This window comes from Haliaeetus albicilla, chromosome 5 (assembly GCF_947461875.1).
Source record: "Haliaeetus albicilla chromosome 5, bHalAlb1.1, whole genome shotgun sequence".
NCBI lineage: Eukaryota > Metazoa > Chordata > Aves > Accipitriformes > Accipitridae > Haliaeetus > Haliaeetus albicilla.
In genome coordinates this window covers 9,821,611-9,837,006 of record NC_091487.1, presented here as the reverse complement: position 1 = coordinate 9,837,006, position 15,396 = coordinate 9,821,611, and the positions used below count along the sequence as shown (strand labels likewise).

At 37.6% G+C, this 15,396-nt stretch overlaps 1 protein-coding gene across 4 annotated transcripts in view; it reads right to left on the bottom strand.

Moving 5' to 3' along the window:
* Positions 1-618: 618 nt before the first annotated feature.
* Positions 619-15,396, bottom strand: part of JAG2 (jagged canonical Notch ligand 2) — a 72,889-nt gene continuing 58,111 nt past the window's right edge. For all 4 annotated transcript variants that reach the window (XM_069783274.1, XM_069783276.1, XM_069783275.1 and 1 more), the window contains 9 exons: positions 14,369-14,485; positions 13,322-13,349; positions 12,170-12,255; positions 9,789-9,902; positions 9,487-9,602; positions 7,578-7,823; positions 7,006-7,137; positions 5,830-5,986; positions 619-2,916 (listed from right to left, as the gene is read on the bottom strand). In XM_069783274.1, coding sequence (XP_069639375.1) covers positions 2,444-2,916; positions 5,830-5,986; positions 7,006-7,137; positions 7,578-7,823; positions 9,487-9,602; positions 9,789-9,902; positions 12,170-12,255; positions 13,322-13,349; positions 14,369-14,485 — 1,469 coding nt within the window. In that variant the 3' untranslated portion in view covers positions 619-2,443. The remainder of the gene's footprint in view (positions 2,917-5,829; positions 5,987-7,005; positions 7,138-7,577; positions 7,824-9,486; positions 9,603-9,788; positions 9,903-12,169; positions 12,256-13,321; positions 13,350-14,368; positions 14,486-15,396) is intronic.

The window sequence follows — 15,396 nt, the reverse complement described above, 5'->3', positions numbered from 1 at the left end:
GTTCACCTTTCACTACAGAAAATATTCTACACAAAAGCCATTCAAGTTACCATAGAAAACAGGCATAGACCTACCAAACTGAAAAATTGAAGCATGACAAGTAAAAGGGCTGAATGGGTGCAGAACAGAGAAGAAAGGTATTACTTAAAAAAATCAATTTGGCAAGAATGAGCGTGCAGGGGCTTGAGGGAAACAGCCCTCTCATCACCCAAGGAAGCAAAACAATACTGCTTAGACAGGCCTCTGCTCAGCAGCTGGACGGAAAGCCATTTCAGAAAAGGCGCATCGTACGCACGGTCACTAACTGTCAGCTAAAACCAGCCTTTGCGCTTTGCAAAGAGGCAGCGCAGGGAGAGTCCCGGTTTAGGTACTGAAGGCGTCTCTGTCTCTAGACCACAGGTGGGATACCACCTCCCTGCGCAAACCGTTAGCGGTGCAGCAGTGGGCAGAGGACAACGCTGTCGAGTTGGCTCAGGAAGTATCGGCACTCGGATGCAGGCTGTAAGCTCAGGTTACAGGAATTACCGTGCATTAAACCAGGACTTTCACTCCTCCGTCCTTCAGCCTCATCGCATCAGAACTCCAAGCACTTAGAAAGCAAACACAATCTGAAGTATCTTACACACAATGAGGGAATCATTTTATTAGATTATGGAAGACAGCAGCATTACAGTACAAAAAGTTACAAGAGTAGCAGAAAAAAAGTGTTTTTGGTTTAAATACTCAGGATTATACTGGGGAACATGAGAAGGATAGTACCCTTTTCTAAACTAACTCCTAACCAGGTTATCAAAATAAGTTTTGAATATTTAGCACAAGTAAAAAAGTTACAACAAACATCATTATAAAATGCTTTAATAAATAGTTTCTTTTCTGAAAGGTTTTTTTTTTTAAGAACATGTCAAACAAAAATGTATTAAAACAGAAGATCCTGCAAAGCAAATCCTGCGTTCCTGTATAAAATAACTGGTTTCAAAACATTCATGTTTACATTGTTCATGGGCCAGAGTTTATACTCTCAAACATCCGCTCCTCTCACTGGTTGGGTAACTAGGTGTATGTAGTGTTATGCTTCTTCAGTAATTAAAATAAACTTATAGTTTGCCCAGTTAATAGCAATAATAAAGCCTTTAAAAAAAAAAAAAACAAAAAACAAAACGCATAAGCCTTCCATTACAAGTAACCATTTCTAATGAGGTACTCCCATCTTCTGAGCTTGCCAGCCTTTTTTCTTTAGAGCGAAAGATGAATAAAGCACAACACAAACAAGATTGAGGAAAATATTGTTCCCTTCATTAGGCCTGTATTTAAACGCAAAAAAGTAATACCACATGTAATTAACATATTCACAAAAGAAAAAAACAATGCCTCGCTATGTTGGTACTGTACAGTAGATGCACCCGTTAGTGTTCTTGAGATGGGCTGAACATGGGGATAAACAAACATTTCTGGATCTATTTACACGTAAGTGGTTATGTTCCTATGTAAATACAAATGACCAACAGATTCCTAACATTGATTGTATTAACATCACTTTCTAATCTGGACATAATACCAAAAAAAGTCTTATAAACTGCCATAAAACCTCCTTTTCTGCAACATAAATTAAAAGGAATGACATGTAAAAAAAAGACCAAAATATTTAAGTTATTAAATCAAATATACAGAGTGATTCATTTAATATGTACATATTTACAAAAAAGCACTATTAGAAAATAAACTGTGTCAGTTGGGGAACCTAGAGTTCTCACAATTTTACTATATTGATATGGCAGTCTTTGACAGTTGCTATAGAAAAAGTTTAATCTCAAGGCACTTGTCACATGCTTCAATACTGCAATTCTAAAGTAATTAAACAGAAATAAAAAGGCCACTTTTAAACCACAGTTGAAAGATCTCTATAATTTTTTTGTTCCTATTACAAAGTGTGTAAGGCAAATTTGGAAAAAATCTTACAGAAGCTACTAACGTAACAAGTGCAGTGAGCTGCCATTAATAGAGATTCAAAGTCAAGAAAGCAGTTTAAAGTTCACACAATTTCCTCAACCAGGAGGTTTTAAAGCCACCATTAAATTAGAGCAAGTAATAAAAAGAAATACATTCTGTAAACAGTGTACAGTCTTTTGTAATAAACTTTACACATATTGAAAATACAACCTCTCCTCTGCCACACAGCGAGTGTATTATAAGTAAACTTTACAAAAATAGCAACTATCAAAGATTACTCATTTTTTTCATCTGACAGTCATTGAATAATTTATACAAGGCTAAAGAAACAAAATAAATTTTATTTATTATTTTTATTTATTTTTTTTTTACGCAAAATAAAGAAACTATGAACATTTGACTCCAGATATTTTTAGTCCTTGATGCAAAGTGGAGATGTCAATTTTTCTCCTCCCCAGTAAGTGTAGGCGCACTCTGCCTACATTCCAAATACAGGTTAGTCTCTACTGCCTTCAAAGTTTGATGCATTCACATTTTTTACAGATCTGTTGTCCATTTTGCCTATTTGATGGGATTTCTTTACTGGACTGCTCTCTGATGTGTCAGATGCCTTTGTTGGCAAAGGCTTCGCAAGTTTGTGAGAGAGGAATTTGTCCATTTCCTCATCTCTTTCCTCCTCTTCATCCTCCTCTTCCTCATACTCTACATACTCCTCTACTGCATCACAAGTTCTTTTTTGAGGGGATATGAAGTTTTTGCATTCATAACGAATGTCTTTGTTACTGTAAGATCTGTCTATAGGATTTCTTATAGGATTTAAAGGTGCCCACTGGTTATTGGCACCCTCTTCTCTGGGAGGACTTCTTCTCTCTCTCTCTTTTCTTCTCTTCCGAGTCCACCACACGCAGATGATTATACAAGTCAGCCATACAATGCTAAATACTGCACAAAGAATTGGAACCAAATAATCTAGAGGGCAAATGAAAAAAAAAAAAAGTCTTGAGTTAACAGAACTAGATACATAGCACTGGACATCTGCAAGAGAAGTATCCACATGTAACTACAGGTTAGCCACAGAAAGACTTTTAAGAGAAAGAGATGTCATTACAGCACAGTGATAACTGTCTGAATGCACCAGCTCATCTAGGAATGCTCTTTACTAGTTTAAGTTTTCCCTGCTTAATGATGATGGGGGGAAAATGCTACATTTGAGATGTTTTTCCCCTCCAACAGACAAGCTGGTTATATAAGCAGCATCTCTTTCTCAAGCACCTAAGCTAAGTTGGCCCAGAAAACCCCAGTAATGCCTCTCAAGAAAAAAAGTCTATTGTTGTAGGAGGCAGGCTAAAAAGAATATTATGCCTCTAAGTTGCTCTAGAAGTACTGGCATTTGCATCAGAAATATGTCCTGCATTTACTATCAGAAAGAAGAGTGCTTTACCATCAAGGGCACAGACCTTTATGTATCAACTATCTCAAAAAACATTCAGGTTAGAGCTACGTAACCAAATCAACCATGCACTCCTTAGGATGTTCCAGTTTTACTTCAGAGTAAAGCCCCAGAATATTGTCCCTAGAAATTGTCTTCACCACTCAATGAATACACAAAAGGAGTTGAGGCAATTGCTTTTCTCCACATTCCCAATCACAAACCCCAGTAGTGCTCTCCCAGCCACACAGACTATTTCTCAGGGAAACCATTCCTGAAAAGTTATGTACGTTTAGACTTTCCCCTCCCCCTCCTCAAGGGCTTTACTGCTAGGATAGAACAACAACATTTTTCTACTCTTCTCGATAAGCAAGAATTCACACATGGTAAGACGCAATAAGACATCAGGTGCTTTGCTTTTTGTAGAGACAGCAGGACTGCTCAAAAGCTTTGCAGACAAATTCTGTCAACCTACCACTCCTAGCCTCTGATCCAATCACAAATTCCCTCTACAGTTTTAAACAACTGCTTACAGAATAACCTGCAAATGGCTGTACAAAAACAACCGACTGCTTCAACACCACAGTCATTCATTCTAACGTTAAAGTGTCTTCTGAACATACCCTTATGTGGAATATGACGCCTTCTAAAATGTTTCCTTCTGGTAAAGAGGGATGAATAAACTGTGAACATAGTTGGCCTCAAGCAATCCAAAAATTGTATTTTAGCAGTTTTGGGAAGAATTATACTCTTAGGAGTAACTGCTATTCTCTCCTCATTTTTCATAAGCAATCTAATTCTAAACCATGAATGGGGGGAAAATACTTTAAGGAAAAAGGAGCTCTTCATACCAGCTTCTCCAAGACTACAATACAAAGCTTGCATTATCACTGCTATCACATCTATTATTTCATCATATGACTGAGGATCCAAGTTTACTTAATAAAAGGTTCTTATACAGAGAACTGTCTGTGTACAGATTCCAAATTCAGAATGTTTTTTCTTAAAGCTAGAGGAAATTAGTGTCTAAATGATCATCTCCATCTATACTCTTAAGCATCCCACAAAAATAAGATTCTCAACACAGACACAGGGCTTTACATCAGATTTTGTGATAAGATTTTCACCTATCTCACCCAATTAAGGGGTATCAAACCAAATCAAAGAACATGAGAGTCCAGGTTACAGCTTACTTCATAACAACTCCACTTAAAGAACTAGAGGCCAGTGGTCAATACTGAGCATCCATAATAAAATGAGGAGTCTGGAAACCATTGTCTAGCAGTAGCTGCAAGAGAAGTCAAAGCCTATCCACTTTCTTAGGAGAATCTTTGAATTTTATTGAGGTAAGAGGCAAAGTAATCTCCATCCCTTTTGCCCTAGCACTTAACACACAATCAGAAGAAAGAAAGGCTGAGGTATGTCGGAATCTCAGCTCGATTCTTTATCATCTACAGGATTTCTGTTCAAGACAAGACCAAAGCTGGTACACTCCTTCAGGGGAGCTGGGAAAATAGTACATTTGCCAAGGCTTTAACAGATGAAAGGCATTCCGTAGAAGGGAAATGCAAGGGAAGTGGAACCAGGCAATTTACTAATTATTTGGACTATGGGTGGAAGATCTTTCAGAAGATTATGTTGGGAAGGTCTAGGAAAAACTTGGGAGAGTCTCCTACTATTGTAAGATTTCCACTCTGGGGCTTAGCTGAACTGGAAACTACCAGGGGTCTTCCACAAGACTGTCTCCTGCCTCCCCCAGGCAGGAACAGAGGCATGCAAAATCTTCAACTGCTTATTTTGGCATAGCTCTTGGAAAGCCAATATTCAGAGGTAAAGGTCTCTCCAATCACACCATATCCTCATTAAGAGGAATGAACATTACATTTTAAGCCAGCTGTGCACTAGTGAGAAACACATGTTGAAAAACAGAGCAAAGATTTATGTTATCGTGTCCAAGTATTGGAAGATACCAGACACCTTTAAGTATTGTTAAGGTAAATAAAACATAAGCACTTCAGAAGAGAGTTGGTATCACACTATGTGTCTTCCCCCTCCCCATATTTTCATTACTTCACAGCCTCAGTTTCTACAGTGCAGCAGGATCAAGGGCTGAGGTTGGCTTAACGTTAATGTAGGAGAATCAGAAAGGATTTGAACAGCTCATGAGAAGAACTCCTGATCTTGTGAAAGGCATGCTTAGACTGGAGAACAGGGTTGGAAGTCAGAGCCAAAACAGTGGCAAGGGTAGGTGGGGATGCTAGGGATGGGGTTAGGTTTAAACTAGCACACAAGCACAGAATTTTGATTTTAAAGCCACTTCCTCTTCAGTTAGTAATAGCAATTAAAGAAAAAACCTGATCTATCATTTTCCCCAGCAAGTAATGAAAGACAAGACTGACAGTAAGGGAACAGAAAATGCTTACACACACAGATGTATGCATTGGGAACCTTACCTGATGATGAATTCCCAACAACGATGGTTTCTACTTTGACTTCAGTTACTGCCAACATAACAGTGCTGTTTTGCCGCTTAGTGATTGCATTTACTATTGTATTAGCAGCATTCTGTATGAGACTATTATCTTGTTCATCTTGATGTGGAACAAAAGACTAAAGGGAGCGAAGGGGAAAAACAAAAGTTATTGCAATCAGCTAACCATGGAAATCTACTTTTTAAATTCAGCTACATCTTAATTGCGTTCACTAGGTTGAATTTACCTGACAGTAGTTACAAAAGTAACCTAGTAGTACAAAAGTACCCTAAAAGTTTACTGTAGCAATAGCATAGCTGGCTCTATCCAAACTACAGATGCAGTGTCAGACTTGGTGGGTAATACGCCTACTTGTTAATCTAGCATACCTCAAAAGCCAGCTGACTTCCATGTTACTTACACTGCTGAGCTAAACTTAGTCATAGTTTGGAGCACTTCAAGTCATGTGGATTATCTAGATAGAAGCTTGGACTAATAACAGTCTGCTCTATTTATACCATACACTTTGCTTCCTGCATCATGGCTCAGCATGTTCTTTATGGTACTGGTAGAGACAGACAGTACAGCTTCTGCCTGGATAAACACTTTACTATGAAAATTAACTCTTTCTTGGAAACTAAGCAACATGCAAGTGCTGAGTGATTGGCCTGTAAATGCCTCTGAACCTAGTCTTTAGCTCAGTAGGGCAATAGCTACTTTCATCTACTCAGCTTGCACCTTCTTCTACTTCCCACTTAGCACATACGTTTAATGAACATCCTGAAGCAGCCATACTTTAAATGCACAGCAGAAACTTCTTCACAAGAACCAGTCCAGCCACCTGCAACCATATCTCCTTACTGAAAAGGTCAATAGCCCAAGATTTCTGACATAACAGGCACCTGTTCACTAATTTGGGCTGAATTAGTTTTTAGAGTAATTTATCAGGAGGTTGTGGTAGCCTTCTGTTATTAATGAAACCTGCAGTTTCAGCTATCTGGCATTATAGGAAATTGCAAGATCACAAAATTGCTTTGCAGTCAGGCTAAGCCACAGACTGCAGTACCTGCATTGAAGTGAAACAAGCTTAAACCTCTACCCCAGCATAAGCTATTAAGAAAACGTTTTTCTATATATTAATACAAGTCTCGTACTTACAATAGCAACTTCCACTGCATTCTCTGTGGAGTAAGACAGATCACATAGTATTATCAGAGTTCTGTCCCTAGAAACAGTCCTAGTAGCTGGTAAATACCGAATTTCAGAACAGATATTTTCAGTTGTAGTGCCCTGTTAGAAGCAAGGGAGATTGCATGACTTTTAGTTTAAGTAAAAAGTAGTACATAAAAGTAAACATCTTCAGAGTTTTTGCAGTTACTGAGACCTGATGAAGGCAGCAAGAAAGGGCAAAAAAGTGAAGAACAGTGTTTTGGAATTAAGGGTGAGAAACTGAGCTTGCATAACTATCCTAGTATAGTCTGAGCCCATCTTGAAATGTAAGAAAGTAGTTCTTTCAGATTTAAAAAACGAAAATAAAATATTCAGTACAAACCCTAATATTGCCTTGCCCTTTAGACAAAGCACAATTAATAGCAATAGAGAAGTCTAATAACAAATTTTGCAAGTTTATGACAACAAGGAGTCATATTAGAAACATTAATCCTCCATGTTTTGACATGGAATATATCCCTACATATATTGCCATACTTCATTAATAATTTTGTTCTCACCTGAGGGACTTTGTCTCCGTTAAAAATTAAAGTAATTCTAGCACAGTCATTGTCCAAGTACCCAGAATTAGGCAGACACTTGATATTGGCAGGCAGAGGTTCAGAGGCACCGCATTCTCCCCAGTCTGTGCATGGTGGCTGAAAACATTTCATATACTTCTCCTGGCATTCTTGACCCATGGGACACTGGTTATTTGAATTATCCCAGTGTTTGTGTAACAGACAAGGTTTTTTCCCACACCACACCTAGAAATTAAAAAGAACAAAGTACTGCTACAGTTAATTGCTCTTATACATCAAATCAAAATAACCAATTCACATAAGATGGTCAAGCTCTACTACCGTCTGCAAAAAATCCAGATTTCAATACTGCTGTAGTCCTAGTAGCAGATGGAGTTGCTCTTCCACAAAATGAGGACATTTTGTATGGACAAAAGAGTAAAAACGGTGCAAAGATTACCCAAGACACCACTGACTGGGCATATCCCCTTAGAGGCTTATGGATTTGTCCCACATAACTGAGTTATACAGAAATTCAAGCATCTATTTTGAACTAGTCATCTAGGCTTCTATAATCTAGAAAGAGAAACACCTCCACAAGGATTAATTTCTCTTCAGTATTTATACCGAGATCCTTGCGACAGAACGCTGAAGATGTTAAGGGCTGATGCACATTGGTGATAAGCACTGTCGCTTCAACCACTCTCCCAAAAGAAAACAGTATGCTGGTACCCCCAAGTTACTGAGGTGTAGCAAGCTTCCAAATGTGGCTCCATTTCATGATGTAACCTCTAAGATTCTATATAATACTATACAACTATTAGTTTAGGAACCTATGGATTTCTTAAAGCACAGCTGCAGCAAGAAAGAGTATTTTTTCCATTACACATGAAAGCACCAAACACCTTATATGGGTAAGTTGCATTTACCGCACCGCCATTTCTGAGATTCTAGTTACCTTCATGTAGTTATCTTCTGAAGACATCTCAAACTTGAAATCACACCACCATAGAGTCTAAAATAGCATTTCTAAATGACTTAGTTATTTCTTTGCCTACAGCGCATACCTAGCTAAACAAATAAGATTAAGGCTAGATAGATTAGTAAGACCCAGAGGTTTTTAAACTGGTGCTTCCAGTGAAACGTGGGAGACTGCTCTGTAAAGTAATGTTCTAAGTGCTATTAGCGCTCATCTGGACCCACTCACCTAGCCCTACAACTTGTAAGCAGCACTGATCTTGTCTATCTCCAACTGTGATGTAAAGCTGCACAGGTACCACAAATCCACTGAGAAATGCTATCTTGGGAGGGCTGAAAGGCTTGGAACACATATACTAACATGTTCAATCTGCATTTAGGCTAGTCTTATTTTTTTTTCTAAGTCACAACCACCAGGATATAGTCCATAATAAATATATAAAGGTTGCAATTTGTCAATTCATAAACCTACTGAAGGACAATACAAAAAGAAGATTATTACCCACTGAAGAAACTTTTCTTCCTACATGTCCTTTACCTTGGAACTAATGTTTCACAAAATTAGGATCTCTAAAACTGTTTGTAAAGCTTTGTCAGAGTGATTTATTTATCCTTTCAAGGGTCATTATTCCATTCCAGTTCATATTTCCTTTTCTGCAAGAAATGTCTGTCTGCTTCTAGAGAGCTTCTTCTAGCAGATAGAGAGCAGGACAGCAGCTTATGATTATAAAGACAGTCCTATAAGTATTTTCACAGGAAGTCATTAGACACTTTTTTCTTTTTTTCTTTTTTTTTTTTTTTAAACAAAGGCAGTTTGGGGGAGACTTATGCAAGAGTCTAGATGAAAAAAAAAAAGAGATTAACTTGTGCACAATGAACAGCAAGTTTGTTTCAGCCAGAAGGATGTAAGAATATAGGTCAAAATGCCTACCTTGGTGCAGTCAATACGGCCATCCAAACAGTGGCAGTTGTTGCATTCTTGATCCCATCTGCTGCCATGGGGAAAGGTCATTCCTTTAAGCCAGCAAGGCTTTCCAATTCCAATCACTAAGGAGAAAAAAAAAAAAGCACACTCAGACACTTTACCTCTTCAAGTTACTGAAGCCATACAAGTTTAAATCAGAAAAATACTAGCTACTGTTCCTTACATATCAGACTACTATATATAAACTCTATACTGGCTACATTGTACCCTACTGTTTGGGTAAAGGTTGATTGCAGATATAGAAATACCTTCTTGGCATCTAGGACCAATTCTTCCAGGGGGACAAGTGCATCGGTATCCATTTATTTCATCAATACAAGTGGCACCATATCCACAAGGGGAAGACTGGCATTCATCAATATCTAGATAGAAAATAGGTAAAACTCAATGGCAAGGATGTAGAACATTTAAATTAAACATTTACTGAGACGTAATCTGACAATACCCACTTTCTTAAAGAAAGGACAGTTTGGCTTCAGAATTAGTCCTGTAATTGGATAGTTCTACCATTTCAGCAGTAACCTCTAACAGGTTTCTTGTAACTGCACCCTAATTGAAGTTCTGGTGATCAAAGAAAAGCAGTCATATGCTGACTCATCTCACAGAGCAAAGGTGTTAGACAGCTGAAGGTGCTAATGTCTTCTCCACATTCAGCTATAGAACTGAAGTCACACATCCTGTTCTGACACCAATCTTAGGCATTTAGGCTTCCCAGAAAAGCACATGCTTTCAGGAAGTTATCACAGTGCAAGAGCTGTACAATGACTTGGCTCAACAGTGCTTGAAAAAAGTGACTTACTACAATAGAATTCACCATAAGGAAGAAGAGTAATAGTTTAGTTTGTAACATTTGATGTTACTTTTCTTAATAACTTTGAAATAGTGAGTAGATTAATTTAGTACACACACAATTAGCACAAAAGCCTCTTAAAAAAAACAACCTTCAAAGATTCAGAGGCTTAGCCATAGAAACCTATTGAAAAAGGCAGGGAAGCATAGTCCATTTGATGCACAGCAGTGTGTTGTTATCCTGGGGAAGTGACCAATACTAATTTATGCAACAGTCTGCCAACAAAGGCAACAGAAACCAACCTGTCAAGTTGCGAGCCACAGGCACCAACTGCTTAATTTTCAACCATAACCATTCTCTTCCAAAACATCTTTCAAAAGGTTTCCTTCCATTGAAAATGAAGGCCCACTCCAACCCCTCAGAAAAACTGTTTAAACAGCAGTTTTTGACTGATGCACAGTATCGTTTCATCTTCCGTGTTTGAAGGACTGGACTTAGAAAGTGAACGTGATAAACGGTAGTAGTGAGACTGTTACCCACGTAGGCCATGGAAAATACCAAATGGATGTGGAAGGGCTTTTGGTGCTATTCTAGCTTCTTTCAGAAGCACTCCAAGATGAACTTTGATGCAAATACGTAAGTATCTAAACTACTACAGGATTTAACTACTCTTTCCTCCTCTCTTCAAGCTATGTTGGTTTAAGATTATCCAGCCTCTGTATGCTGAAAAAAGTGACTGTTAACTCTGTTTCTGTTATTAGCCATAAAAGGCATTTTTGTCAGAGCTACTCCTTTTGTCTATACCAGTCTAAACATGAAAAAAAGTCTGCAGTCCCATTACAAATGCACAGTACTTGCCTTTGACTACAAATAGTCCTCTCTGCATTTCTTGTCTGGAAAAGGAGAATTCAACATCCCTCACTGCGTGTCTGGATCTAGATACGTGATTTATCTGCCATCCCTGGTTCTATGTCCAGAGATTACTAAGCTGATGCTACCACAAGTACTAGTCACCCTCTGACTAGAGATGTTGGCTCATTTACTACCTGCCAGAATGAGGATGAAATCTCAACTTGAAAGCACACCAACATACTGATGGAGTAGAAGGACCAAGCCCAACAGCCTTGAGGCTACAGAAGACTCAGTCTGATCTTCTGAAGAGGTAAAAATAAAATAAAGTAAAAATAAGGTATCTATCACATGCAAGTCAAAATGGTAATATTCCATTAAAAAAAAAAACAAAAACGCAGACAAAAAACCCCACCAACAAAAAACCACCAACTCTTCCACAACACTTCAATGCAGTTTTAGGGTCTTTTGTTCCCCCTTCTTTTCAGTTTCTATCCTTCAGGATAATTCAGTGCAACAGGTTTGTTTTATAGCTTTGAAAGACCTTTATCATACTTCTGTTGTTCACATGCCAGCACTACAGTCGTGATGTTTTTGTTTTCATTTGTGATGTCTCAGTGGATTTCAGTTACTAATGTTAAGTGGAACATGTAGTGATATACGTCATCTTTAACAAGTTGCTTATCAGTAAAAATACTTAATAAGCTTCTATAAAGCCAGCACCCCAGAACCTTCAGAAATGTCTGACAAAGTTCAGCAACCGGTCTTTGAGTATAATTTAAGCAACGCAGTTCCATTTAATGAAATGAAGAAAGGAACATAAGTTGCCATTATTTACAAGCTATCAGTACCTGGCTGACTGACAGGTGGCTTCTGCTTCATTATTTGGAATTCAGCTAACCTAATGCAAAAAGGGTGACAGGGTGTTCTTTCCGATTTGTGTGTCAGAATGGTACACTCTTTCAGTTCTTTACCCATACAGGTACTTACTAATTCTGCAGTCAGGGCCAGCAAACCCAGGCGCACATTCACATCGAAACCAATTCACACCATCAACACAGATGCCTCCATTGTAACTGTAAAAATAATAAACCTATCATTACACCAAGCGTTCTTGGTGTAGATTCACTAGTCTAAAGATGAGCAAAAACCATAGGTCTCATGCAGCATGTTCAAATGCATATTTCTATTGTCCCTAGTCATAATACTTTCTCACTATTCAATAATGCAGAATTTAAAAGTCCATCCTAATTCATAATATGAATCTACTTAATAAGCCATATACACTGTTTCATTAGTCTCTAATTAAAGCTTTGTTAATTAAACCTTCTGTTTAGAGGGATGATCTATTCCCATCAACAGAGAAAGAATAATGTTAGATAAAAAATACTGCTTGGTAAGTCACCTATAAAACAGCAACAAGTACATGCATGCGTGAGGAAGTGGATCAACAGAACTCAAGGAGATAAAACAGCACTGTAAAGTGAATATGGAGAAAGCCTAGGCTTTTGCAAAGTTGCTTTTTTGTTTTTGTTTTTTGGTTTTTGGGTGGTTTTTTTTAATACACAAAGTACAGGTTATTGCATCAGAATGGACAGCAGAGAAAGATACTGTAGATAGTTTGCCTCATCCCCATATCAGTATTTTTCCCTTTCAATCACAAATATCAATGTCTATATTTAAAATACTCCCACTATATCTTCCAAAAAATTAATTTTGTTTTAAAAACACATTTATACATAGTATTTGATCTAACAGGACATTTTTATATTATCTATTTATTGTAAATAAACAGGTTTTGATTTCTTTTTTTTTTTTTTATCCTAAAACTCAATTGTAGGTGCTTGAAATGTTATGAAATCTGATTCATTTCATATCACAGTAATTTACTAGTCAGTTTTGGTACAAAGACTACACTAAAATACTTCTACCTGTTCATACATGAATCAACTCAGCATTGTTTTGTTGTCTTTGCTGTCAAGGAATAGTTAAGGCATGGCAAAAAATTGTTTTAAGATTTTTTACAGAGGCCGCCTTTAATTATTGTAGGGTAAAATTAGTTCTAATCTGGAATGGAAATCCATATTACTATGCTCGCTTTTGTTTTCACAATAGTTACAGAAGTAGCATTCGCATACTTACCATGGATGAGGGTTGCAGTCATTGGTGTCTACAAAAAAAAAGAATACAGACTAGTGTAACTAGTGGCACATTTATGTTCTAATGTATAATATTATAGTTCAAGAGACACTATATTTGACAGAAAGCAAAGTAATACAGCATTGAATGTTTTCTTCCACACTTGCAAAGAAAGTTCAATTAGACCTAACAGACCAATGAAAGACCTTAAATTCTACGAACAGACTCACAAATGCAAAATTTTACAACTTTGCTGTATTTTGATATATCAACAGCACAGATTGACACACAGTGTGATGGCAACATAACAGAAATAAAACAGGGTATTGGTTGCATTGGTCGTGGATAATTCAACCAGGCTCTAAAAGCTTTCTAAAGGATTACTACTACTTCAGCATTTCATATGTATACCTGCAACTAGCCAGATTTCTTAAACAAATCTTTCCCATAATAAACGGCTTCGAATTCTTTGTTAGCATTTATACTAGCACTGTCAGCTTAAAAACAGCTGATTAGAGCATATATCAATACAACAGTAATTTCACAGTAGATCTAGAGTAAAAATGGAGCTCAAATTTAGATCCCCCCCCCGTCACACTTGGGGGGGGGGGGGGGGGTAAAAAAAAAAATAAATCAGAGTTGCAGGCTTTACTCCACCTAACCAATTCATTTTATTGGTATGTCAACATAGTTAACTGCTATCCTCAGAGAAAATGGAATATACACTACTGCATGCCTTTCCACATATTTTTCATTATTAAAATCAGTATTTTCTGCAAGGATATTTTTGCTCTGCACATGTTCCCAAAAATTATATTTCTATAGAAGGCTGAAAGTCTTATTTTGGCAGAGACTAGGTGCAAAAAGAAGCATGCCAAGTTCTTCATTCATTACTCGAGCATCATCTTCTTTACCTACCTCCCACCCTGAATGATTCAGATATTTTGGCACATGAACTCTATAAACTTGCTTTGTTTCAGTTAACAGCTCTGTGCCAGACACTCTTAATATACCAGGGGAAAGCAGGGGAAGAAAGGAGAAAAGCCTTACTCTGTGTGCATGTACGTCCTTCCCATCCCTCTTTGCAGATGCAAGAAAAGGAATCTCCACTGCCAACACATGTTCCACCATTCATGCAAGGGTTTAGAATACAGCTGCTGTTTTTAGCTTTGAAAACAGAAAAGGTCTCGATTTAGCACAGAAAATAAAAACTATCTAATCATCTGGATATGTCAATATCACAATCCTGAATAGCATTTAAGTCAACAGTACAAGACTTACAAGATGGTCAGAAGACTCCAAAAATAGTCACATCACATGATAATCTCTCACCTACCTTTATCACCATCCCAATTCAATTGTTTGATTGAAACATTAAGTTTCACAGAAAAATTATCTATTTTTTCCCTATCTGTGTAAGTGTCCTTCAAATACTGCCGAATTCCTACTTTGCAGTGAGTTACCCAGGTCATGAGGTGTACTTCATAATAAAATACTAGTATTTAAAGTTCAGATTTTGATTAAATGCCACAATTGTATGCAGAAAGTAGAAAAGCTATACTAAGTTATCTTCATCCAACTTCTTGGTCCCAATGGAAGTTTCGTGTTCAGAAAAATGTACCACAGAGACTACATTCAAACCTCAGAAAGATCAAGAGTAGTTCCCTATAGCAGGCAGTAACCCTGCAAATCCCCTAGGAAGAACCACTTCATTTCATTTTTCCTGAGTATGTCTTCTCATATGCCTTTCGATCACAAACTTACTCCATTATGAACCTTCAAGCAAAGTGGGGGACTAAGTTCCCAAGAAAACTTTTACACAGGGTCTCTAAAGACTAACAGAGAAGTCAAGACTCAAGTCCAAGTGTTCCAAATCTGCTTAGGAGAAGCTATGTGCAAGACCATGTAAGCAGCCTGCAGAGAACAGCTTCCTAAAAATCAGTATCATGTCAGCTGAGTGGAAGAAATTAATCTAAACTTCAGTCACCAGCCAACTAGAACAGCTTTGAACTAGCCAGCTAGAATGGTGTGCCTATTTACTAAACAGTTAAATATTATTTAAACACTTCTCTACCTCT